Here is a 25550-nt window from a genome sequence, read left to right as displayed (position 1 = left end):
CTGTCATTACTGAATGAAATTCTACAGGTATTAAGTGAACCCTAAAACACTGTTGAAAGTAAAATGAAGTTGCTGAAGACAGCATTGCTTTGGTAGTGTTTATTTTCCTAATTTCTTTCTATGAATTGACATTTCTGTATCACTGCTGTGTCTTGCTTTTTCTTTTTTTTTTTAGGCACTATCACAGTTTGTTGATTTCCTCCCCCCCATATAATACCAATTGCAACACCTGCTTTCTAGTACTGAATTTGTTACTGGGTTTTCTTTGAAGGGCAAACCAGCTTCATCTAGACCACTGGGACATAGTTATGTTTGCGTATGCGGAACACAGAGAACAGTGCTCTGAGGTACAGTCAGGATTATTTTGGGAGATAGCAGACGTGAGTTTTTGAAGACACTTGTGCATGCATGCATGATTTAGTAGTGAAATTCTTAATCAACTCGATCTGTTTCTTTGTAATTTACAGATCTAGGATGGCAGTAGACACAGACTAAAGGAACAGTTTTTTTACTTTCTTGTAAATGGCAAGCATAGTTGTACAGCATCATTCAGTCATGTTTTATGGTTAGAGTTACTACACAATTTAAGTGCTGTTGTGGGGAGGTAATTACTCTGGTTTGCTGAAGCTATTTTTCCTCAAGAAGTTGTAAGCCCGGAGTTGGGAAGGCATGTACACACAGAGAAAACAGCACAGGGAAGAGAACTGTGATTAAAAATACTCAGTGATACTTTTGGAAAGGTATTTCTGTCAAGGAAAAGGCCTGCACCTAGAGCATTCTGGTTATGAATCAGTAGTAAGGCACAATCGATCAGATAATTAAAGTGTGTTAGGTTTCACTCAGGTGCATTAAAATGCATAAAAATTAGTTTTTACTTTTTTTCCTACAAATTCATTTCATGTCTGCAAGTAGCTTTTTTTCTCATTGGTAGAAAAATCAGGAAGACTGCAAAAGAAGTGCAGATTTTTTACCTCAGCAGGAGAATACTAGTTTAACTTTATGCTAGAATTAAACTAGATACCATGTCACACACTACTGAGGGGAAAAAAAAAAGTGTTGATGGGAAATATGACTTGTGGATCACGCTGCTGTATGTTTTGTTCTGGAAAAAAAGGAAATTATCCAGCTGTTTAATGGAAGCATATGCCACTCATCTAAAATGTGCTTTTTGTTGGATGGATGGATGGATAGTGATTACAGCGAACAACAGTGCTTTTAATTTGTTTGTTTTACCGTCTCTCAGTACCCTTGGTGCTGTGACGAAGTAATACATGTGTGTGTGTGTATATATATATATGAAAGGTACGGTCCTGCTTCAGTGAGTGTTCCTACACGGTGCTGTTACATCACTCGGAAGTGAAGGAGAACATTCAACACAAAGGAGCTGCTGTACAAAGCGTTGAGAAGACCTGGTTTTACTTTTTTGTACCCACGGTTCAGGAATAGAAACTTTCAGCTGGTGAGATGGGAAATTTCAGAGACTGATTTTTGGTGATGAAGTTAGAGGTTGCATTAGTAACTGGCAGCATGCTTGGAATGGGGCTAACGGAGGCCTGGAGAACACAGCCTGCTTTGGAGTCTGTTTACTTGTAACTGTTCACTCAGCTTTTCTGCTTCGCAAATGTGTACAACTGGAGCTGGGTAGGATGTACTGGCGGGAGCCCAGGCTGTTTTAAAAAACATCTGCCTCTGACCACCGATGCCTCTGCGGCATCAGCTGCTCTGCCACTGTTTCAGCTGAGAGTGCTGCAAGTAGATTTTGCAATGTTTATAGCCTAATTAAACAGTCATGTGTCATCTGTAGTTGTTGCGCGTATGCCAAAGCACGTGTTGCTGTTCCGCAGCACGGGGCTGCTGTCTTTGCTATGCATGTATTTTTGATGTGTTAGAGAAAAAATGTGGCTATGACAGCTTGGGCAGTGGGGTGATACTTTTTTTGTCCAAGGGAAGAGAGCAATTGGAAGTGGTCAGAATGATGTGATTAAATTTGGAGTTATTTTTTCTTTACCTTTCTCAGCTAGACCAGATCACTGATCTCACTACATCTGAGTGATACCTAAAGCTGGTCAGGGACACCAATTGCTACGCTCTCAGAATTTCACTGATAGGAAGATACCACAAATCAAATAAAAGGCATCTATTTGAAAACAAGCTTTCAGTGAATCACAGAGCAAGACAACACCTTTATATTTGTGTTCCTCTGATATTAATAATGCACATTCACTTTCTCATTGCATCACCATTCTAAACCTAGCTGGAGCTTGGGGAAGAAGTCACTAGATAGGCAGGCATCTCTAATTGTGTGAATTATTAGAGAACGGAACTCTGTGTTCCCTCTTGCCACCTCAGTTGACCTTACTCAAGAAAGGAAGTAATATTTTTAGCTATACAAACCACTACTTTATAATTTCTTTCGGCAGTATTTTGTATTTGTAGAATGCTGTATCTATACCTGCTTTGAAATCCATAAAGATGATTAATGTGGTGGTGCACTGAGTGGCACGTATTCCTTAACAACTTCTGGACTGTAGGTTTGTAAATGTTCCAAATTTTAACCAAGAGCTACTTCTTGGAAGTTTAGAAACTGTTAGAACTTTAATTAAACTAAATGCAATTATATGTAAATGTAATAGAAATGGACCATAGCAACTACGAGACAATAGTAACATCCTGACTTTTCTTTAAACTACTGAAAGCCTTACTTTTAGTTCTGCCTTACATATTGTTGTCTAAGCAAATTCAGCCTCTTTCTAGTGTTTGTCAAGGTAAGACACTTTGCAGCAAATGCCATTTTAAAAGTCTGTGATTAAGCAATATTTGTTTTACAACCTTTGCCACCCCTTTTCACAAGAAAGGAACTGCAGTGCTTTAGTTGCAAAATGAAAAACCATTTGTCAGACATACATTGAATTAGAAAGTCTCTTTAATGCAACTGTATTGTATAACACATGGCTACAGTTTCAGATCACATACTTTTTAATCAATAAGTGGTAATAATTACTGGAACTTGGATGGAAATCTGAAACACTAACATCATCAGTGGGCTGGGATCTTAAATGCTATTAAAGCTGCAATTAAAGCTACCTTGCTGTGGCTCAACTTGTGCAGTATGTTTGAATTAAGGTAGTCAGACTCCTGTTAAAAGTTTGGAAACTCACATTTTAATTGAAATTTAGATTAAAAATAACACATTAGGTACATCATTCATGCTAACAAATGTACATAGTGGTGACTCAAGAACAGAAAAACAGTACCACAAATAAACCATGGCTCAAAATCTACTCTAGCTGGATTGCCACAGCACTCTTCCTATACAGAGCAGTGGCGGTGTATACGTTGCTGCCATGCTCTGCTTTTGTTGGGTTCTGTCCTTTCCTTGAGGTGGGCACCAGTGCCCACTGCTTTCAAGGAAGACTTGAACTCCTTTCTCCTTACCACTAGGACATGAGATACTCTGATGTGGGACAGCAATGCGAAATGGAAATGATTTGGCTGAAAAAAAATCTCAGAATCCAGAGAACTTTATTGAGTAAAATAGATACAAAGGTGATATAGACAACCCAGAAATAGCTCAGTAGCAATGTTTTTTGCAGTGCTGCATTATAAGTAAAGCACATGAAGAAACCTTGCTGAGCCTTTTCAGCTTTTAGATTGTATATTGCCAGAGATGGACACAGCTTCACATTTGAATTGTCCATATTACATAGATCTGAGTATTTCAAATTAGTCTAGAAGAGATTTTTGTTAAAATCTTTAAGCTGCTGTTACTACTGTTGTGTTAATCTTCAAAATCAGTGATTCTATTGCATTACTCTGTGCTTTAGTTTGTCCACACCACCAAAACTTCAGCCATTTCTTCCCTGGGAAGTCCCTTTTCAAATACCTTGTTTAAAAGCAAAAACTAAGGAAAAAAGCCCCCACCCACAACAAAACCCATTCCTGGTATTGCACATCTCACACAAGTTTGTATATATATATATATATATAATTTTTTTAAATATGCTACAATTTTTTTTTAAAAAAAGGTCTATGGCACTTTATAGAATACAAGTTTACGAAGTTGATCAAACCACAGATGTTTGAAGAATTCTTCAATACCACAAAAAGTTAAACTGAACTAATCGGCACACAGGTTTTAAAGAATCCACAGCAAATTCTTCTAGATCCTATGCAGTGCATGTACATTAAGAAGCAGTTACACTCCGCAGCCCCCTCATGAAATTAATTAAATTAGCTTTAAGCTGATTTATCTTTTTTTAATTTTTTTTTGTTTTTTCTTCCCCAAAATATTTTTGTGATATTTAATGAAATGAAAACTGTGAAATTTAATGAGTGCACCCTACACCTGAAAACCTCATCCAGAAAGAAATCTGCAATATATACCGTCTTACCACTTGCTAGAAAAACAGAACCCTGAGAAAAGAAATTCTGATTGTATTTTTTTCTGCATTTCTTCCCAGCCTGTCTTCTGTGTGCTATGTGATCAACATGGATATTGTTGCAAGTTAGTTGATTATGTTGTTGCAGAGCAAGTTGATAGTATACCAGCAACAAGCAGAAAAGCTGGTTCTTCTTGGTTACAAATGCAAACAAAAGCAAAACATGCTGATGAAAATACCTTTGTATTTAAAAACAACGCTATTAAAATTTTTTAAGTATTCTGTAAATCACAGCAGAGGTCAGCTAGAAATGTAAATGAAGGTTGGTCATTGTGTCCTTCTAAGCCAAAGAAGTATATGCCCTTTTGGAAGAACTGACCTTATTCCGAGAGTAATTGAGTGCTCAAGCCAAAGCAGCATTTGTCACCTAACATAGCGTCAAGATTTGTTGGCAGTGGCAACATAGACATTGGATTGCTACCCACCTAAGAAAAGCTAAAACTGTAAATCTATTTCATAATTGATTTTTAGCTGATTCCTATGCTACCCTATTCTTCCCAGCCCCCCCTTCCCCAATTGCGGAGCCCGCAAGAGCACAGCTGCGCCGGTGACCCAGCCTCTGTGGCACACACTCCGTCAGTGGGATGGGCCCTGCGGTGCAAGGCCAGTGCATGCCCTTCAGGTGGTGCATGTGTGTGTATGGGAAGAGAACAAGGAGAAAAACACGGGTGTGGACAGGATGTGGCGGCAGTGATTTTTGTCCTCAGACACCACTTTGTGCTTGTAATTTTGATTTGTTAAAAAATCTTGCTTTGTGCAGGCAGTTGGCAGAAATGGTTCCAGACTGTAACTTCTGGGTTTTTAAATATTTAAAAGAAAAGTGAATTACCCGTTTTAAACTAGAATATGGTGGATGTGGGTTGCAGGAGCAGGTGAATGCAAGAAAAGACTAGATAAAACAATCCCCTTTTAATATTGGAAGAAGTTGACCTTGTTTGTGGCACAGCAGCTCAGAGATAAGCTCCGTATCCATCTGGCACGTGGCTTGAAGGTGCACTAGGCACAGACACGTGCAGGCTGGGAGCTGGGCCTGGTTTGCTCTGTAGATGGGCTGGGTCAAGGCGGTGTCCGTGCTGCGCAGCCAGCACCGGAGGGGTGCTCCAACACTGCGACTGCCGGTGTTCACCTGTGCTCCAGGCTGGCCCCAGGCTTGCGGTTGTGACTGCTGAACAGCTCTTGTACTGCAAATGACTTGAGCAGTGTATTGAAATTAGCTAGCTACCTGTACAGTAACAACGATTTTTAAATACCTGTAAATACCTAGTGGCACTCTTTAGGGACTGGCCAGGTGTGAAGAAGAACCTCTGCTCCACATTACACAGTGAAGTGTTGGAGAGCAACACTCATCAGATGACGTTAAACTACCAAGAAGTAAGAATGGACTTAGTATTTCACTAGAACTAAGATGAATTCTCCCCACTGCTCCTATGGCACAGTTGCATCATTCCTTTGTTTTTTTAAAATACCTTTAAAATTTGTTTTCAGAAGTAGTTCTAGTAAGTGATGCAACGCCACAAGTAATACAACCAACTGCCTTTGAGAAAGGAATGCCATTTGTGGCAAGGTCCGTTTCATTTCTGCTGATGTAGCTGGAAAAGGGTTGATACTACGTGTGGGTTAAAAAAAAAGAGAAAAGATCTTCCCAGCTGTGTAGAATTTGGCAAGACTTCCTGAAAGATGTAGATTTCTTAAGGACTTATGTGGCTTTGGGTCATGAGACAGATCTGTAGACTAGGAATGAGGTTTCACTGGCAAGAGAAAGGATAATACTGTTGAAGTCCAACGTGCAATCTACATTTGTAGGAGAGGCTACAGGCCAGGCCAGGCTGTTGGCATTCACGAGATAAGGCCCAGCTGTGCTGTGGGGAGTTGGTGTCTGCTTGGCATTTGAGGAGTTTTAATAAGGCTGTAGAACTATTACTAACAATGGTTATTTCAAACAATTTTATCAGAATCAGGTGAAAGCCAGTATAACAACAGCTTCTCTGTGTAGTCAATGGAAACAAAATAATTTACCTGCTACGTAACAAGTGGCACACACCTTGCACTGTAAGTTTCAAGACAAAGAAACCTGGCAGGGACTCAACTTTTTAAATGCTTGAAGATAGGTGTAAACTGCATCACATCAACTTTGCTCTCTCCAGCATACTTACTATCTGAGAAGGCACTGTACTTTAAGGAAGTTCAGTATCAAAAAGCACCTCAATGAAAAGTATGGTACCAAACCAGGTGGTGGTGAAATATTCAGAGATGAGGGGAGCCCTTGGAAACAAAGCCTAATTAAAATAGGCTTCTCTTTTGTATAAGGAAAAAAAATGTGCTGGCTTTTATTATTTTAAATCCAATTTCTTCAGTAACCAAGGTTACTGGGTAAGGCTATCTGATCAATCAGAATTCGTCAGTTATAACAACATTCCTGCTATATACATGATTCCTCACCTCCCCAGTCAGATTAATATGTGTCCTGATCATAAAATATCATAAAATGAAACTAAAAAAAAAAATCCCCAAGTGTTTACATTCTGCTTTCTTGGGATCAGTTCTCTGATCCTCATTGCCCAGCAAGGGAGAAAGACCATTTCAGTAGTTCGGGTCTGGAATGCATGGGGCTCAATCACACAAAAATAGGTAAGCAGATCTGCTTGTCCAGTCAATGGAAAGCAGATTAAGATCCCCGCACTGGTATTCTTCCCCACTGGAGTTAAAGGAGGCAGATAAGGTTTTTTCCTTCTTCTATTTCTTCTTGCACTTTGTCACTGGACGTGGCTATTTCAGCTTGCGCCGAGAAGACTGCACAGATGAACGTCACAATAGTGCCACCAATAGCTGTGTAGAAAGCCCAGCCCAAGGAGCAATCTCCTAGTTTGTAAGCAGAAGCGTAAGGTCCACAATAGCTTATTGCTTTCTGGCATCCCCAACCTGCAGGGTAAAGTATCAAGCCTAAGATAAGGAAGAGGCCTAGAAATAAAAAGAGAGAGAGAGAGAAGTTTAACAAATGATCAGTTTAGCACCAAATGTAACACGTGTAGCAATGGTTATCATGGTCGCTATTCACTCCTAAGTACCAGGATGAGGAGAAGATGGCTCTTCGTAATCCACCCAGCCTTCCCTGACTGATTGTTCCCTAGCATGTACCATGCAGTGTTTTATGTAAACTTGGAGCTATTCTGTGGTTTTTCTTGTGAAAGGCTTATTTCATATGATAATGGCCTAGTTCCTAATTTTAATCTCTCTATTCCTTCTACATCCTGTGTTTTCACACATTATTGCTTGGTGTACAGAGCTTGCAAAACATTCGAGCACTCTACCTACTGTTCACACTTGCATTTTTCAACTGCTTAGGCATGTTTGCATCCATTTTTGAATTTGTGTTTAGCTAGCCCTTGTTCAGCTTTATTTAGTCATCCATCATAAACAGTTTTGCATTTTTTCCTCTGGATTTTTCCTACATGTTTTTTTTTTTCCCCCCAGCAAGAAAATCAGTTTCACACCGCATCTGTTTATTTGGCCACATTAGGACATAGCAGAAAAATAATACTGCCAGTTCAGTAAGCTGCTTTTGTAATGAAGGGATTCTGGAGTCCACCCCTAACAAACAGATCTTAGTACCCGCCGCCAGCGCATAGGGAACACTGGGATCCTCTAAACAGGCAATCGACTGCTGCAGAAGGAAAGCACATTTCTAGTGATGCGGGAGCAAAAGCCTCAACTCCCCATCTTGCTAAGCGGCCCGAACACCCTGCTGTGCCTCAGGCTGGAAGTAAAAAGCTCAGACTAGATGTTTTGCCCATCTGATTGTCTCTTGCATTCATAGTTTTCTCTCCTGTGAGGACCAGTCTTTTTCTAAGCAGTGAAGGGCTTCATTAAGGAAATTAAAACTCACATTAGAGTCCCTGCACACAAGATGTGTCTTTGCACAAAGATGAGAGATTTAATCAAAATGCCCGATATGCTAGTGGCTACAGCGCTCTCTTATGGGCCGTGCTAAAAAAATGAGAGTGAGTTAAAAACAGGTCTCCCTCCTACAAGTTATGTAGGAAGGAGCTAAACATCTGGACAACTCATGGGTATCAAAAACTGCTTTCTGTTTTAAAATTTCACTCAGAAGAACAGGAAGAATTACAAAAAGTAGTTTTTGCTTAAACACAACCAGTTTATCCAGAAAATTAATACCTTCCAGATCCCATAAATATTATTTATTTGTCCTGCACTGTAAACCCTTTTAGTCAACCTGGCACCTTGACAAAAATAGCTGGTGAAGGTGCTATCACCTCCTAGAAGTGGGTTGAAAGTCCTGCTTTATGTATGGTGCTGGTTCATCCACTAGATTTCATCTAATCCCCAAATTTCTACCAAGTAATAAAATGGAAAACAGTCCTCTTTTCTTCCCTATACTAAGAGATTACTAAGAACAACTGTAAGGACTTGTTCACATCTTCAGTTCAGTTAGACTAGCCTATTCTGCAGTATGTTAGGTGTCATTAATTGTTTCTTTAAAGAAATTCAGCCATATGCAAGAAAACTTCCTCACTGAGAAAGAAAAGCTGGGTCCTAGCTAATAAGCAGTTAATATACACAAAATGCAAAAACCATCATCCAACTATCTAAAATTAATGTCTATGAATGCCAGACATTTCACAAAAGTCCTTCCTCCAGCGTTTTTCTAATGATGACACACCACCATGGGCATGAATGAACTAAATGTCATTATTCTTTGGGGCAGCAAAATCCATTAGTGAGTGATACCCATTCTCTGTGAAGGGATTTCATCACTGCTTACATATAAGAATCAATGACAAATTTTATGCAGCGTTTCCTGGCTGATTGGCCAAACTACATTAAGTATAAATTATTGCTTTATCTTGGACAGACCTGGATAAGCTGTGCTGAGCCCTGCAGCTGTTTCAGACTAAACACCAGCAGTTCCTTCTCCTCTATTCATCACTAGTTTCCTGTTCTGCATAACTGGCATGACCACACTATGTATTTTTCTGACTGTACATTGGTATGGGCCAGTTGCCATTTTCTTTAATGACCACAAGCCCTTTGCTAGTTAAAAATCGCCATCACCAAATTATGAAGTTGGATCTGAAATGCCAATGTAGCTGCTGCCAACAAGGAAGTTTTTAAATTTTCCCACTCCATCATTCACAAACCTAGAGAGCCTGTGTTTAAAAGCAAACCTGGTTTATGGCTGAGTCACAAGCAGGACTAAGAAGCTACACCCATCTCTTTTTACCAAAACTAGAGCACTGAAGAACTCCTGAAAACTACAGGTTCATGGTGTGTACACCCTAAGCTGAAAAGCTGTTACCCAAAACTCAGCCTCCCAAAAGGCTGCAGTGCTGCTGATTTTTCCTTCAGAGTGCTAACTTGGTGAATCCTATACTGGCCTAGCATAATAAAAAAAAGTAATGTTTTCACTACCGAACCTACCTTTTACTACTCCATTTCAGTGCAGGCAGAAAGCTTCTCAGAACATGCACCTCTTCTCACCATCACTAATATTTATCATCATTTCTCATTTCATCAATACCTCATTCCTACTTGCTAGGAAAAGTGAATAAAGATGAATCAAATAAGCCAATTCAACATACCCACAACAGAAATGACACTCCTTGGATTTCATGCTGAATAGCAGCAAGTGGAGAGGCACAGACTCCTCATCACGTATTCAGCTCAAAGCTCCAATACCTGGAGCAATGGTTGAGCTGTGTAAGGTGCAGAAATCCCTTCCTGACTTTCCCTACCTGCCCAGAAAGGGGTGCTCAAGTAAAAAGATCAAGAGAAGCTTTGCCTCCTGCTTCCCAGTAACTACAAGAGATGGTCACAGGCTACAGAGGTTATCTCAATGACTCCTGCAGCTTAAACAAAATAGAGGGAAGGTGCTTCCCACCCACCAACAGAGCAAACAATGGGCTAAAGCAGAAGCCAGCAATCCAAAGCACCTAGATGTCCAACTACCTGCAACCAGAGCAGCAGCTTCCAGAGACCCCTGGAAAAAAACCTGCCTTTCTGCTCCTGGGAACATGGATGAAGAGGGAAGGGAAGGAAAAATGCCCATCTGGAAAGAACAAGGTAAGATATAGCAGGGGTAGCAAGGGCAGGGGAGGTTGTGATGCTGCTTGGAAAGTCACGGTCTGCTTTGAGACAGGCGAAATGGTTAAATGCAATACAAATAGCTTGGCAGTCTCTGTGCTCTTCCACCTTTGACCTAAGGAGCGCTGCATAACTATTTTATGCAACGTGAAAAAGCCAGAGGGCTGTTTCTACAGCAAACAGCATAGCCTTGATCTACATCTAACACACATGCAAGCAGCTGTAGTTGAGCAAAAAAAATCTTACAGGCCAGTCTGTGGTGAGACGATCCACAGGGCGGAAAAAATACAGTAAATTCTCAGTGGTGCTTTCTCATACCAGCGTCCACAGGGCAGAGCCTAGCCAGGTCACTTACATCTCTGTGCCCCTTTGATAGAAGTTTAAGCTTAACTGCCTACATACCTGCCTTTCCACAGCTGCTGCTCAGTCCCTGGGGCTCATCTGCCTGCAGGTCTCTTGTTTTGGTTATTTATTTGCATTACCACAGAGCCTGGCGGCTCTGCTCACAGTTTCTGCCTACAATAGCTGACAATCTGCGTTTTGGACAAGACACACAGAGATGGAGGGCAAGACGCAAGTGAGATAATCCTGAACAGCATACTGGCAATAGCTTCACCAAATCCATAGCCTGCAGGTTACCAAGGTTTTCTTTTACAGCCTCTGCAACAAGACAGTCTTAAGAAGAATGCTGAAGGAAGAGAAATGGGTTTTCAGTTGCTTGTGGACAGCACAAAGCAGCATGGGGGCGTGTGGTTTTGTTTTCTGAAAAGTCCCCGGGGAGAAGGCAAAGGAGGGCGCTGGATGGGGTGCACAGGGCCAGGAGCAAAGTATCTTGCCAGTAAATGAAACTCGGCAGAGAGCATGGCCTGGAGCTTACCAGGGGCTGGAAAGGGGAGCCAAGCGCCTTATCCCCGGCACTCATTTATACTCACAGTGCACAGGAACACAAGACCAGCTCTTAGTACAATCTACAGATTTGTGTGTAAAAGTTGCTCTCTGGATTGATTAACTATTATAATTCTCAGGTTTCTTGAATTTGATTCAGTAATATTTACACTTCACTCATTCGAATACTAATTCTGTATTTAATCTGCATTGTGCGGCTTTCTAAGCCATTTAATGCTGTAAATTAAGATTAAAGCACCTAAGCTTTTGTTAGCCATAGAAGTACAAAGCTCAGGTTTGTGTTGTGTAATTTTATGACAGCATAATCTGATAAAGCAACAAGTATCTCCTGTCGACAGTTTGCCTTGAGACGTATCTGGCAGGAGGACAGTAAATACTAATGACAGAGACTTCTTTTTCTTAATAAATCAGTTTTTGCTCTTGTCCCAGTGTCTTTGAAGAGAAGCCAATCTTCAAGAGAAAGAACAGAGAACAAAAATCGAGTGCTCTGTCTGAAGAAAAGTTTTCTGCAACAAATCCTTTCAGTTCTTCGTGCTGACATACAGTAAATGAGAGTTTTAATTCACAGCCAGTCTACCTGTGGAATTATTGCTGTTTGTTCCCCCTGCTGGGAGGAACAAATTCATTTTGAAAACATTACAAGCTGTTTTCCACTGTGCTCCTCTACAGGCTCAGAGAGCTCAGGCTTGCTCAGTTCTAGATTTAACCCCCTCTGAGCACAGCTGCACTGCTGGGAGTGCAGCTTCTCTTGTTCTTACTTCTTAATTAGCTCTATCCCACTTCTTTAAATCAGTATGATTTTTTCATAATTACCTTTTCCTTTTTGTTAGTTGTTGCTAGCTCTCAGTTACCTTTCCTCTTAGGATTCCTTAAAACAGATGTCTGAAAGAATGCTACACAATGCTGCCAGATGCCAAGAAATAACAACAGAAAACTATTTAAATGACTTTTTTATCCAGAGACCTCATCTAAAACTCTTTGGTGTAAGTCTGTCAGCAGAGAACATTTCCCCATCCTTCACTGAAGGCAACTTGCCCACATAACATTTTTTTATCAATCCCTAACTACCTACTTTCAAAAAGAAGCCGTAAGAAATATATCATTTAGATGAGATTTAGATTTTATTGGGATTATTAGACTAAATTATATTTCCTGATTACAACACAGACAACCTATTAAACATCAGTCCTATATTCAAATGATGCCAAAGCAACTCCTTTCTCCTAAAACACCAAAGAAAAACGTTACAGCATACTGTGAAATATCAATATAAATATAGCAGACTGAACTGCTGTGCAACAATGTTTCTGAAGACAGTTTAGTAATGCTTTTTCTGTAGGAGAAGCCTTTTTGTATTTGTGCACCAAGAACTTTTCCTGTTTTAAGGCCCTGGAACTGCAACAAGCCATTGCTCCTCCTGTCTTTTATGCACTGCAGTAGCACTGCCAGGCTAACATCATGGAAAACCAGCAGACTGGTTTATCGTTATGGTCATTTGTAAGTCACATTATGTGCTGGGGTCAGATCTGAGTAAAAGCTTTTTCAATCCATCCTTGGAAGCAACCCTCGAGACAGGGTTTAGGCAGATGCTTGTTTAGCTAAGTGAAGGCATGCTATTTAGTTTTGACAGTCTCCTGTGCAGCTGCTTTTGTGCCATATTAAACAACAGCATATACTAACAAAGCCAATTTCCATTGCAAAGCCTGAAACTATCTTCTCATTTCCTAGCAAAATAGCAAAAAAGCTTTTAAATGCTGCTGAAGAAACAGGAAATTAAGCATCTGTGATCAATGAGGTGGCACTGCAACAGGATCCCATGGAGCAGCACAAGCAAGCAACAACATTTTAAGAGAGGAAGAGAAAAAGGGTAAAGGCGGGGAGGGATTAGCCTTGCCCAACACCACGCAGGCAGCACAGGCGAGTCGCTTCCTCAGTAGCAGTGATCCTGATTGTTCTCATCTTCTGCGCAGCCACAAGAGATTAATGCTCAGCCCAAGGGCATTGCACCAGCCAGGTAAAATAACCCTACCTTTATAGCTCATATTTCCAAATGTGTCAATATGCTGCCTGAATACCTGAACAATTTAATCATAGAATCACAGAATCGTTTAGGTTGGAAAAGACCTTTAAGATCATCCAGTCCAACCTTTAACCTAACATTACCAAGTCCACCACTAAACCAATTAAGGGTAGAGTAGCAGTTTTGTGTTTCCTGGCTTGGTGGCTGGATTATTTATAATGAAAGTAAAACTAGGAATCATTAAGATTGGAAAGGACCTCTAAGATCATCAGTCCAACCATCAACCCAACACCACCATGCCCACTAAACCATGTCCCAAAGTGCCACATCTACCCATTTTTTGAACACTTCCAGGGATGGTGACTCTACCATCTCCCTTGGCAGCCTGTTCCAATGCTTGACTACCCTGACAGTGAAGAAATTTTTCCTAATATCCAATCTAAACCTCCCCTGATGTAAATGTAACATGTAAAATATTTGTACAAATGTACTACACTAGCTTAACCCAAGGAGGCTTTCACACATGCAAACCTTCCCTGACAAACCCCTGCCCAGCAGGAATACTACCAGGTTGCCATTTGTGTGCTTTTGACCACTTCATCCACTGACAGACAACCGAAGCGATGGTCTCCTACTTAAGACACCTTCAGCTCTGTGAAATGATTCAATAATCCCATTTTAATCAGATGAGAGCTAACAAGGAAGGCTTAGGCCAGCTGACGTGGTGGTCTCAGCACTCCACACTGGCTACAGGGAAAGGGTGAGGGTAGTGCCAAGATGCTGAAGGGAGCACCGATTATGGTACCTGCAGCACAGGGCCCCAGACCTGCCTCTGCAGCTGCTCTCCATCCCCCTGGATGACTGCCAGACCCACTGAATGCAAGTGGCTGACCAGAAGCAAGAAGTTCTTTGCCCAAAAAGACAGGGGAGACTCTGCAAGCCCTAGTGCCTTGGAGGTGGCCTCTGGCCCACTTGGAAACACTGCACAACAAATGAAAGACAACATCATAACATTAAGAAGATTAATGCTTAAAAAAGCCTACCTGGATGCCACACTCAATGCAGGTTTGCACAAGCAAAGGGGATTTGGGCTAAGTTGGAAGCATGGCTGTTGAGGGTGGGGAGGGTTGCCAGGGGAAAAGGTCCATACCTCCATACCTCCATACCTGCAGTCACTGCAGAGGACTGCAGCTGTATACAGATTTCAGTGTACCTGGGATACCCTATGCTGAGGCAGGAGAATGAATTGTTTAAAACTATAACCAGGTGATGGCTCAAAACCTGCATAGATTTCCCCCCCCGCCCCCCACCTTTAAAATTGTCTCAAGGTCATATAAGGGTAAGCAATTACCAGAAGAAAAGGCAGTTCCCTAACCACTGCCTTTGCCAAGCTGAGGAAGAGGATAGGATCCCTACTCTTTTCATCAGTAAATTAACTACACTTGCTCATTCATCTTTTCCCATTTACTACCCAAATCAAAGATGCTCATTCATTACCAAATCTATGCAAACATATGTAAACTTCTGATGGCATTACTGATGTTGGGGTGTGGAAACAGGGGCAGGAATACAGTGCAGGGGGCTACTGGTGGGAGACTCAACTATTAAGTATATTTTGCTGCCCACAGAAGAAGCCAAAAATAAGTCAGTTTATCAGCTTGATGTAGGTTGCTTTGGCAGAGTGACATCATATGGGGGATTTGGGGTTTGTTTTTTTTGATATTGGTGTGATCTAACTGCTTGGACTTCTCTGTAACCAAGTGTGAGCCTGCAGACTCCTGTTTTTAGGAGAAGGGAGGGGAAATTCACCATTAGCTTTTAATAATTTTTATGTATGTGGTGAGAGTCCCCATTAGCTGGGAGGGAAGGAAATGCGGAGACTCAAAGTAAGATCAGTCTCAAGCCCTGAAATGATATCAATGCCTCTTTGCTGGCTGTCAGCCATGTGGAGTCATGTCACCACACTACGGGCGGTCCTGTACAGCGGATGCTAACCCTGCAATTAAGTCAAGATAAAGCACCTTATAGGGGAAAAGCCAAATGTTTACAAGTTTTCAGCAGCGCAGAGGTAACCGAAGACCTCTCCAGTCATAGGGCCACTGCTCAGGCACAGCCACAAGGGCTGGTCACTCTCACAATTTACCTTAAAAGTAAATGATACATTGAGTGTTTTTAATCTAGGACAGCCCAGTAAAAGCCTTGAAGCTGCTAAATTGGAAACTCAATTGTGGGTGGTAAATTTGGGAGGTTCCTGCATCAGGGAAGGAAATACCAGGCTGCACCAATTATTCTGTCCGTAACCTTTTCCACTGCCGTTTGGCCAGTGAGCACCATGCCCTCTAAACCATCAATCGCTTATGCTACATCAGCAGAAAGGGAATGAAAACCACCATCTCCCGACCACAGCTCTATAAGGAAGGCCAAAGCCACAACCTGCCTTGGCTTAAGCAAAGAGGTAAAAGGGCTGCAAGCCATCTTTTTCATGGCATTACATTTCCTCAATACTGGTCCCACAGCACAAAACAAGACCTCGAGGTGCAGGGGGGAGGAGCTGCAGAGGAACTAGGGCTCAGTGAAAAGGAAAAGGCAAAGGGGGATGCAGGAAGGGGAGAATTTTGGGTGGCTTCATGGGTTGTACAGAAGCAGAGTGCAGGTCATCTGCATTGGGAAGGAAGCAAAACTCAAAATCACCAACTTCCTTCACCACCACACCAGACACATCAAAGGCAGGAACTAAGCATGAGTTAGCCCCCCGTCTTGAAAGAGCCACTTTAATCTTTTTTCTTGCACTTGAGTGAAAACACAGCATTTGTTGAGTTTAAATATTCTCCTAGTATTTGCATCCTGTATACAAATGATAGCATCAGTCTTGGCTTTGAGGCCTGGAAGCAAAAATCTGACAGAAAGGGAGCTCTGCTACCCTCCCACTATTGCCCTGGCCTCTGGGGGCAGCCAGTGCTCTCTTACACTGCACTGCCAGGGCAGGGGTGTAAAGAAGTTCTTGGCTTCTCACCTCTGCCAGTAGAGGTAAGGGACCTTAGTGTGCACATGTGCCACAGTAAAACATTTCTCAGTGGGTAGCGTGAGAGTCTTATACTGAGCACCATCTGATGGAAGAGATTTATGCTTGCCAAGAAAATCAGCTGCCAAACTTGATCACTGAAAACCTCATTTTTTTGTTTATTTTTCTATTCTGTTTACAAGCTGCTGGATGTCTACTGGCTTCCATGTGCCCACCTTGATAGCGCAGGAGATGAGCCGACCACCAAATCTAACAAAACACTGAAATCTTCACTTTATTTCTTTGAAGTTGCTAATACTCTCCCTCAGGCTCAATAGCAATTTAGCACTTGAACTCAATTTTCCTTCCCTGGCATCTTCCAACACAGCAGTCCCCTTTACTTGAACTTTCAGCAGCCAAGTGTGTATTAGATGTCGTGCTGGCATTTGGCCACATAGGTTACAGGAAGCACTATACCGCAGACAGCAAAAGCAGTTCAGACTGTCAGGATTTCCATTAGAAATCCTGCCACCCCCCTTTTTTCTTTCTTCCCACCCCAAGAATTCTGAATTCTGGCATCAGAAAAGAAAAACTCTGAGCTGAATCCAAGAGGAAATATGCTTTTTGAAAAATGCATGCTCGGCATTTTGGAAAGACAAACAAGAAGCTTCCTTGCCTTCAAGGGCAAAACCACTGTCGCCCTGCTATCCTACTGCCGGGGCTCCCCGGCTGAGCAACAGCGTCCGTTGCCTGCAGGCAGCAATGTGAGCTCACAAGGTGCCTTCTTCCTTGCTCGCCAGCTTGGCCCTTTCTCAGACAAAATAACTCTTTTTTACAGCATGCTGCTGCCTACAACCAAATATCCTAAACTACTCTGCAACTATCATAACCTTTTGTGTCACGCTCTGAGCATCCAAGAGCTCTAGCAGCCTCATGCCCCCTCCACAGCAGCTTGCTTCTTCTGCGTTTTCTCCCCTCTCCAAGAAAAGTCCTGGCCAACTTCCCACTTCATCCTCAGCTTCCTCCTCTGCAAGTCCCAATGGCCTCCTTACCTTCCAGCAGCCAGAAGCGTGCAGCCACAGGGCCCCACGCACCACAAGCCCACCCTGCGCAGCTGGATCCTACTTCACACACCCCCACAAGCAGCTCCAGATCCTCTTCCCCTTCAGATGGTTCCCATCACGCTCTGTTCGGGCCATCTTCCTAATCACCCAGCCTCCCAAATGGAAATGATGACCAATAAGTATAACACGCTGAACTATTTCTTAGTGCAGGAGGTGTAAAACAAAGTCTTCCAGCGGCAAAGATAGACTGTTACAGGCACAGCTGGCTTCAAACTGGGTTTCACCTCTTAATTTCAGAAAATTGTGGAGAAGTTTCCTTGCATTTGAGGGTAAAGCTGCACTCCTGGAACTGAACTGTTGCCCAGGTACTGCAGTAGTTTCTGATGGAGGAACCCCCCAAGCTACCACAGCAGGGAACAGGAGAAGACATGAACAGTAATAAAAAGGGAGAAAATAAGAAATCATGGAAAGGACAGAAGAATGAACGCCGGAGACCTTGTGAGATACCTGAAAAGAGAAAGTACCATGGAAGAGACTTCACTGCTTCAGACTGAGCAGGACAAGCACCAGGGGAAGAAAACAGCCTCCCAAAACAAAGCAGGGGTACAAGAGGACATGCTCGTCAGCAATAAAGTAGGGTGAAATGTTAAGGAAACCTCAGTGCTGGGTGATGAGAGGAGAATACTAAAGTAGGACCCTGGAAGAAGCTGAGTCATCCCCCAGCAATGCTGGAGGAGAAACTGCTGGGCTGAGGGAGGGAAGCCCAAACCTGCACCCAGACCAAACCTGTCCAAGCAGACCGACTGACAAAGTGGTCAGGGGAACCTAATGCTCTGACCCACGTGCAGTAGCCTTTGAAGACAGAAACCTCTGCTTCGTCTGACTGGATCTGTATCTGTTAAAGGCGTAACTGCCAGCAGCCCAGCCTGCTAAGCCACGAGACAGCAAAATGCAGCCATGCATTCACCTGACTAAACCATAGACACCCCTCGGCATGCAGCTGGGACGCAGCTGGTCTCCTGACTGATGCGACCCAATTTTTACATGCTTTTTTTTTTCCATGCTTCTGTCAGAAACCTGCTTAGTCAAGCCCCATTTGAGCTAGGAGACAGTGGACCGTGAACACAGAAAGTGGTGAGAAGGGGGGGACCCACAAGAGGCCTCCCAGATGAAGCCATCAATATTCTGGAAAGACATTAGAGAAGAGGAGCTATTTTATTCCCTTTCGGTAAACCTGCCTGGCAATGCAGCCCTGCTCCAGCATGGCAAAGCAGGAATTACAGAAGCTGAACTCCCAAATCAAGCCGCCTTCCTGACACACCAGCACTGTTTCCCCTCCACTCTCCCCAAAACCTTCCCAGGCACATGATGGCGTAGCTTCCCACAAGGAAACAACAGGGGACTGCTCAAGTTTTGCGGTTGAGATTTATATATATGCTGCTAATTTAGCTTCTGCCTCCTGGCAAACCGTCAGGGTGTCGCTGGCAGGTTGTGGCTCACCTGCAAGTCAGGCAGCCACCGGCTGTGGGGAAAGGACTGTGTCCACCCAGCCACGATGCCAGGGGCCAGCTCTGTCCAGCTGTGCCCTTAGAGGTTAAAAATAAAAGCCAAGAACAAACTTCATAAAGGAAACTGTGTCAGAGACGGACGCTGAACCTGTTTTAGGCTCTGTCCTAAGCTCCCTGCCCCCTCCTTTGAGGCCAGGTTATGTATAGATCATATTAATTAACACCAAAGTGAAGCACCCAAGCCCAAATAGGGCTTGTAAACACATATGCTACTATCCTATATCTATACCAAGACATGTCAATAGGGGATCACCAATTACTTACTTCTTATAACTAGATGATTACTGTGAAAATTTACTTTGAATTGGTTCTTATCAGCTACCATGTAATAACAAGCTGTCTCTTCTGCATTTTAAGTGCTTCACAGACTGTAAAAAAAAAATACTTTCCCCAAAAAGACATTTAAATGAAACTCTGCCTGGTCTTCTTGCTGCTGGGTAGCAATTATCTACTTAATTACACAGCTCCATTCTTTGCACTCCCTATTGCAGAGAAAAGATGCTTTTCCAGATGAAACGATCCTCAAACATCTCCAAAATCAGGGCCAATGATTACCATTTCTACAGCTCCAGAATGAAAGGCATTGCAGTCTGAAAATAAGTGGTAGAAGGTCTTGCTCTATAACAAAGGAATTACAGGAGTTTAAACAAGAGCCATATTTTCTTCCTTTATGGCTTTGTATTTCTAATTTTCTGCTACAAAAAAAAAAAAAAAAAACCAAAACACAACCCTCTGTGGACCAGATATGTGTATGGCTTCTTCCCACTGATCTAAATTAGAGTTTGCACATTTGTCCAAGGGCCGTAACAGAAGAGATGTTGCTTTCTGTTCTGTAATTTCACTGTAGGCATCATCCAGGTCACAACCAATGTTGCTAGACTGAAAAGATATCCTGTGTCCGTTATTGCTTTTTCATGATGAATTCCAGGAATAAATTAACTTGTTTTATGTTTTTAATTATATTAAATCTCCACTGCAAAGATTTAGAGATTTTAAATGGGATTAAGTCTGCAAGATCCTGAGTTCCTGTAGATGACTCTACTATGGGTGCATCTCATCTTTGAAAATGAGATGTTTGACATACTTGCATATATTGGACTAATATAGGCTGATAAACAGAATGATTTTGTGAATTCTTCTCCTACGCTTATTAAAAACACAATTGTTCACATTTGAAATAATGATCTTAAGCTTAAGAGGATTAAGGCAGGGTTGTATCTTGTTCTTTGGTCAGGGCATTAGTCTAGCTATCATAATCTCTGTATGGATTAACCATGCCGACAACTGTCCTTCTTGAACAACTTGCTTAAGCGTTTTCCAAAACTCCGGAACTGAGAAAGTTGAAATTAACAGCTGTGGTTAAGTCATAAGGAAAATAATTTCAACTAAGTAAGCAGATGCTGTAATGCTATTGGCACAAAAGTAGCAGTGGACCCAATAAAACTAATCTTGAGAAAATGAGTTGCTAGCCACAAGACGCCTGGCTGCAAATACTGGCAGATGTACTTCTCATAGCAACGGTTTCAGTAACGTGACCTTTCTATTACCCAGTTTCACGCTGTGTCATTTATCTGAATTATAAGAAGGGAAGTGCTTCTATCCTCAGGACAGCTCAAAAAGGACTGATCTATCCCCTAACACATAAGAAATACTTTGTCAACCATACTGTTCATTCTTGAGGCCACCAGTCCCATTACAGGTACAGCTGGTTTGATAATAAAACATAAAACTGCCTTTGCACGTATTTTCTCACAAATACATCCTCTCCAGAGCAGTATGCTAAGATACAAGAACCTACTTCCTGCTAATCTTGATGTTAGACTACATATTTTGAGATGGTAGCGGAGTTGTAAGTAAAGTTATCTTTTTAACAGACCTGAGTCTAACATGCCAAACATCCACTTACGCCACTAACCAATCTCTCCCATACATATACCCCTCCAACAGAAAAAAAGTAATGTCACCTCCTGAAAAACAGGTTTCATGGATTATTTCTGAAGTACAGGGTAAGGCAGCAAGGAGCTAAAACCTTCCCCTGGTTTAATCTGCACTGCAGAGCTGCTTCCTTGTCACACTGGTTCTGGCAAATTCTGTAAACCAGGAGTGACTACAGCAAAACCTGTAATTTTTATCTAAAGGGCATTCATCTGCTGCTGGTATGCCATTATGTGAACAGAAGCATCTTGAGCCAACTTAGGGATCTAATTCTGTCCCAGAAGCGCAAACCTTACATTGTGGGTGACAGGAAATAAGCAGTACACTTCTACACTGAAAATGCACGAAGTGGAGGACGATGAGAGCCACCATGCTAGTGCTTCAGGAACCAGTGTCAGCCAGTCCCTGGCCTGCACCACTGGCTCTGGAGGGCTGCAGCAGGTAGCAAATTCAGTTTTTGCCTACTTCCCCATGTGTGTTTAGAATAAGATTAATTTAGGTCTCAACTAAGCAAATTAAACCAACCAGCTTCATAAAGGTTTGAACATGTATCATTACACCACCTGTCTAGGTATGGCCACCACAGACATGTTTGGCCACCTCAGAGGAGGTGCAGAGGGGAGAAGCCAGATTCATGTTTCGAGCAAACAAGTTAAAACTCCTAATTTTTGTTGCAGCAAAACCATTTTATGAATTGAAAACATCTGCTTAAGAGCACCACCAAGAGGGAAAGAGGAGGCGGCCCTGGTCATTCCCTCCCTCCTTGCAGGTCATTGAGAGCTGCCAGAGGTAGGGCAGAAGACCACTCTCCTCCTCCAGATGACCACACGCACGCAGCACAAAAGATGAAGACCTGCGTATGAGACGGGTTATCCCCACAGCTCGCTGGCAAGTACGGAAAGCCAAATACTTCTTTAACTAGGGTTGTCCAGTGTTGGTTTACTAACAGTCATTTAATCTCTGCAAAATCCATGGGTTTAAGCAGAAACGCCAAATCTCTAGAACCAATTCGTGCCTGAAAGGCAAAGCACAGCTGATACTTGGACAGTGAAAAGGTAAGCTCACTGGGCTGTGTAACTGCAGCTGAACAATAAGCTGGCTAAAGGAAGGGTTTATCGTAAGGTATCACTTGTCAAGCTCACAGCCTTGAAGGAGGCTGCTTAGCATGAAATGCTGGAGAACTGGGTGTGCAACTGCAGACTGTTCTTATCCCAGGGGTGGTATTTGCTCTCACCACAGTCACGAAGCCTCTGAGACACTGAGAGAACTGCCTTCAGTCCATGGAAAAATTACTAAAGTAGCGAGAAGGAGATAGACTGCCTTAACGTGAGTATTAACTTTGCTCTCTGCTGGTAACAAAGGAGAGAAGTTTTTGTTACTGAAAGAAATTCAAACAGAGGGAAAAAAACTGAACAGCAAACAAAAGCAACACTGGTCAGTTCATTTTGGCACACATCAGGCTGCAATTCTGCTGCCAATGTCAATGTATTACATGCTGTGTAGCTATAAATTTCAGTTGTGTTTGAATAAACACCAGCATATAGAACTGCTTTGGATCTGCCTAATGCAATCTGTCTGTAGACAGGACAGAATTGCTACATTTCTTCCTGGCCCCAAAATTAAAATCTTTAGTTGCTCTCAAAGTACACGTACCTGCAATCCCTTGTAGCAGTCCACAGACATTAAAAATGCTTTTCTTCATAATGCTCTGCACGCACATCGTAAAGACAGACACAAATGCCACGGCACAGAGAATCATGATTCCCACAGCTAGGAAAATAGCAGTTGCCTGCCAGAACCCACTGGCAATCTCATTGAAGTTTTCGGCATAAGGACCACAAAGCGTGTCTCGTCTAGAAAGCTGCAAGTGGGAGATTCTGGTGCAGCGCCCGTAGATGCCCAGCGTTGGATGATAAGGCTCCTGCGACCCCCCCGTTCTGTTGTCCACATCCTCGGAGCCTGAAGGCTTTGCTTTGCCAATCAGCCAGTCTGCGCTCATAAAAGCAATGAGCTCTGCAAAAGCCACCACAATACTCAGGAGAGTCCATAGCATTGACCGACATGTTACAATGACATGACACATATTGATGTCCAGTGCTTGTGATCAGTGCAGCTGACAGTCTTAAAATCCAGGCACGAGGGGGAAAAAATTAAATTAAGAAAGAAAAAAAAGACCCTAAGAAAATCACTGTGGCTGCTCTGCCTGCTCTTTCAGCTCTCTCACAAAGGCCAAGATGATTTTCCTCAGGAGAAGAAGTGAACAGCCACAAGTTTTGCAAGCAGTCCAGTCATTTGTTCTCTCTGTTTAGTTCCTCCTTTTTTCTTTCTGGGATGCTGAGCTCTGAAGTACGCTTTTCTTTCTTAATATTCATACTGGCACATGATGCTGCAGGCTGGTGGGGGAGGCCGCAAGGACTGCCCACTGTTTGACATCACACACCTACAAGAAAAAAGAGACAACACACCAGCAGTGAGAAAAAAGTCTTCGTATCCACCCCCACAATAAGCGAGGATCTCGTGCAGACCCACATCAACATGCAAAACCTCTAACAAGGGCCCGTCAAACAGAGCCTGCTGGAAACCTCCCGCGTTTGTCCCAGGGGAGTGATTAATCTCCTGCTGCCTGGCTGTACTTATGGTGTCTGCTCTGCCCCATCCCATTGCGGGTGTTGTCAAGCACTTTGCAAGCAAAGGTCTCAGTAACACCCAGCGGTTCCACCCACTCCTACCACCACGCCCCCATCATCTTCCTCTGGTTGAAATTACAAAGGTTTCTGGCAGTCACCCAGCAAAATGTTCGTACACGTTTAAGCAGTTTCACAGACCTGCATCTCCTGCCTGCAGTTTGGGGAGGCAGCACGGCGCGCCTTCAGCAAGGAAGCTGGGCACAGCTCCACATGCCATGGGCACCTGGGTGCAAGGGGCAACGAAGGAACTTTGTGCCAACCTTCTGGGCTTCTGCTGACTGCGGCTGAGCCAACCCTGGCCTTGAGAGTAGGTGAACAGGATTGCAGCTGGGGACAGCCCACCCTGCGATGTGGTGACACAGCCCATCCCTTCGAAGCCTGGGTGTTGCAGGAGTGGTGCTTCCCCAGGCTCTGTAACAGCTTTGCACCAGTATTTCAGAAAAGCATTCTGCCTCCAGGTATGTCACACACCTCATCTTGAACTGATGCCAACAGAGGCAGCCTTCGGTGACTTATGCCACTGTAAACAGGAATCTGCAGAAAAACACTTCAGTGACTGTCAAGTGGCCAAATCCCTGGTGAGAGGGGTTGCCAGTCAGCCTTGAGCTTCCTGACTCCTCTCAATTCCTGCCTTCCAGAGTCCTGTGTATGCTGGGACTGTAGCAAAATGTTCCCCAGGGCCTTCCCCAAGCCTTTATGCTGCCTTTCAACAGTAGCCGATGACATTCCCAGAGTTACACTTATCTTAGTATAAGAGGTAATCAGAGATCACTATACTTCCAACTCATATCCAAATATTGGCCTTAAAATACCAAACAGGTCATCACACAGGCCTCTGCGCTTGAACTGAAACTGTCACTTGAAAGCAGGGGGGGAGCAGGAAATGCCCTCACATTACCTCATCTGTGATGAGAATGTAGCACTTCCAAGTTTTCCTCACAAAAACCCAAAATACCGACATTGAACTGCAGGCAAGAGAGTTGAGAACCAGATCTGGACCTCAGTGCTGTGCTGCTGCCAAACACAAAGAGGTCAGCAGATGCCAGAAAAACAGACATCCTCAACTTTTGTTTTTAGCTTTGTCATGGGGTTGGTATTCAATTTCTTAGGAGTTTTGAGCCTAGTGGTTGAATCCTAGTCCCACTGAATGCAAAATGAAACACACACCCACAACTTTAACACATTCAGAATTTCATCCAGCAATTTCTGCTCCCTCCTATTCTAATTGTAGTGAATCATCTGCAAGATTTTATCCGCATTACTCTTCCTTGTCATCCGCAGACTCCTCTGGTACTAGCAGATACGTGGACTTAAGCTGCTATGCCAACAACTCAATTTTGTCTCCCTTAGTTCAATGTTATGGCATTGCCTTAAAAAAAGGCAAAACATATTTAGTTGTGCTTTTAGCCATACTGAGATAACAGTTCAGCTTATTTTCCATTTTTTGAGGGAAAGCATGAAGTTTTCAAGCAACCTGACATATTGATGACTTGAATACACCCTTTGTAATAACAGAGAGCTGAAGTGTCAGCCTGCCAAAGAAAGTTAATTCTCTCAGTATTTCCACTTTAAATAACAACTGGAATGTAGGAAATGTCCACTACAAACCTACATTCTTCTGATGTCATCTGCACAATTAAAGAGAATTTAATACAAAATGTCTTTATTTTTTAAGAGAAGTTCCAAAAAGCTTTAGAATCTGTATTTCTGTGCAAGCACCGCACCCATGTGAACTCTTGGTCTTTGTGATTCCAGGATTTTAATTGAGGTGCAAGGGACATAAGAGTTGAACACCCATCATAGCTGTTACTGCTTACTCTGTACCTGCTGA

General features: G+C 42.8%; 1 protein-coding gene and 1 pseudogene across 1 annotated transcript; both read right to left on the bottom strand.

Moving 5' to 3' along the window:
• Window positions 1–3206: 3206 nt before the first annotated feature.
• On the bottom strand, window positions 3207–7044 carry LOC104034479 (uncharacterized; annotated as a pseudogene).
• A 95-nt stretch (window positions 7045–7139) lies between these two features.
• On the bottom strand, window positions 7140–23225 carry LHFPL2 (LHFPL tetraspan subfamily member 2). Its single transcript, XM_009487505.2, has 2 exons — window positions 22686–23225; window positions 7140–7397 (listed from the first exon to the last, which is right to left on the bottom strand). The coding sequence occupies exons 1-2, from the start codon at window positions 23113–23115 to the stop codon at window positions 7141–7143; spliced, it is 687 nt and encodes a 228-aa protein (XP_009485780.1). The 5' UTR covers window positions 23116–23225; the 3' UTR covers window position 7140.
• Between the last annotated feature and the right edge of the window lie 2325 nt (window positions 23226–25550).

The sequence above is a fragment of the Pelecanus crispus genome, chromosome Z, assembly GCF_030463565.1.
Source record: "Pelecanus crispus isolate bPelCri1 chromosome Z, bPelCri1.pri, whole genome shotgun sequence".
In the NCBI taxonomy this organism is placed as follows: Eukaryota; Metazoa; Chordata; class Aves; order Pelecaniformes; family Pelecanidae; genus Pelecanus; species Pelecanus crispus.
The sequence above is the reverse complement of the archived record's forward strand: the minus strand, read 5'-3'. Positions and strand labels throughout refer to the sequence as shown.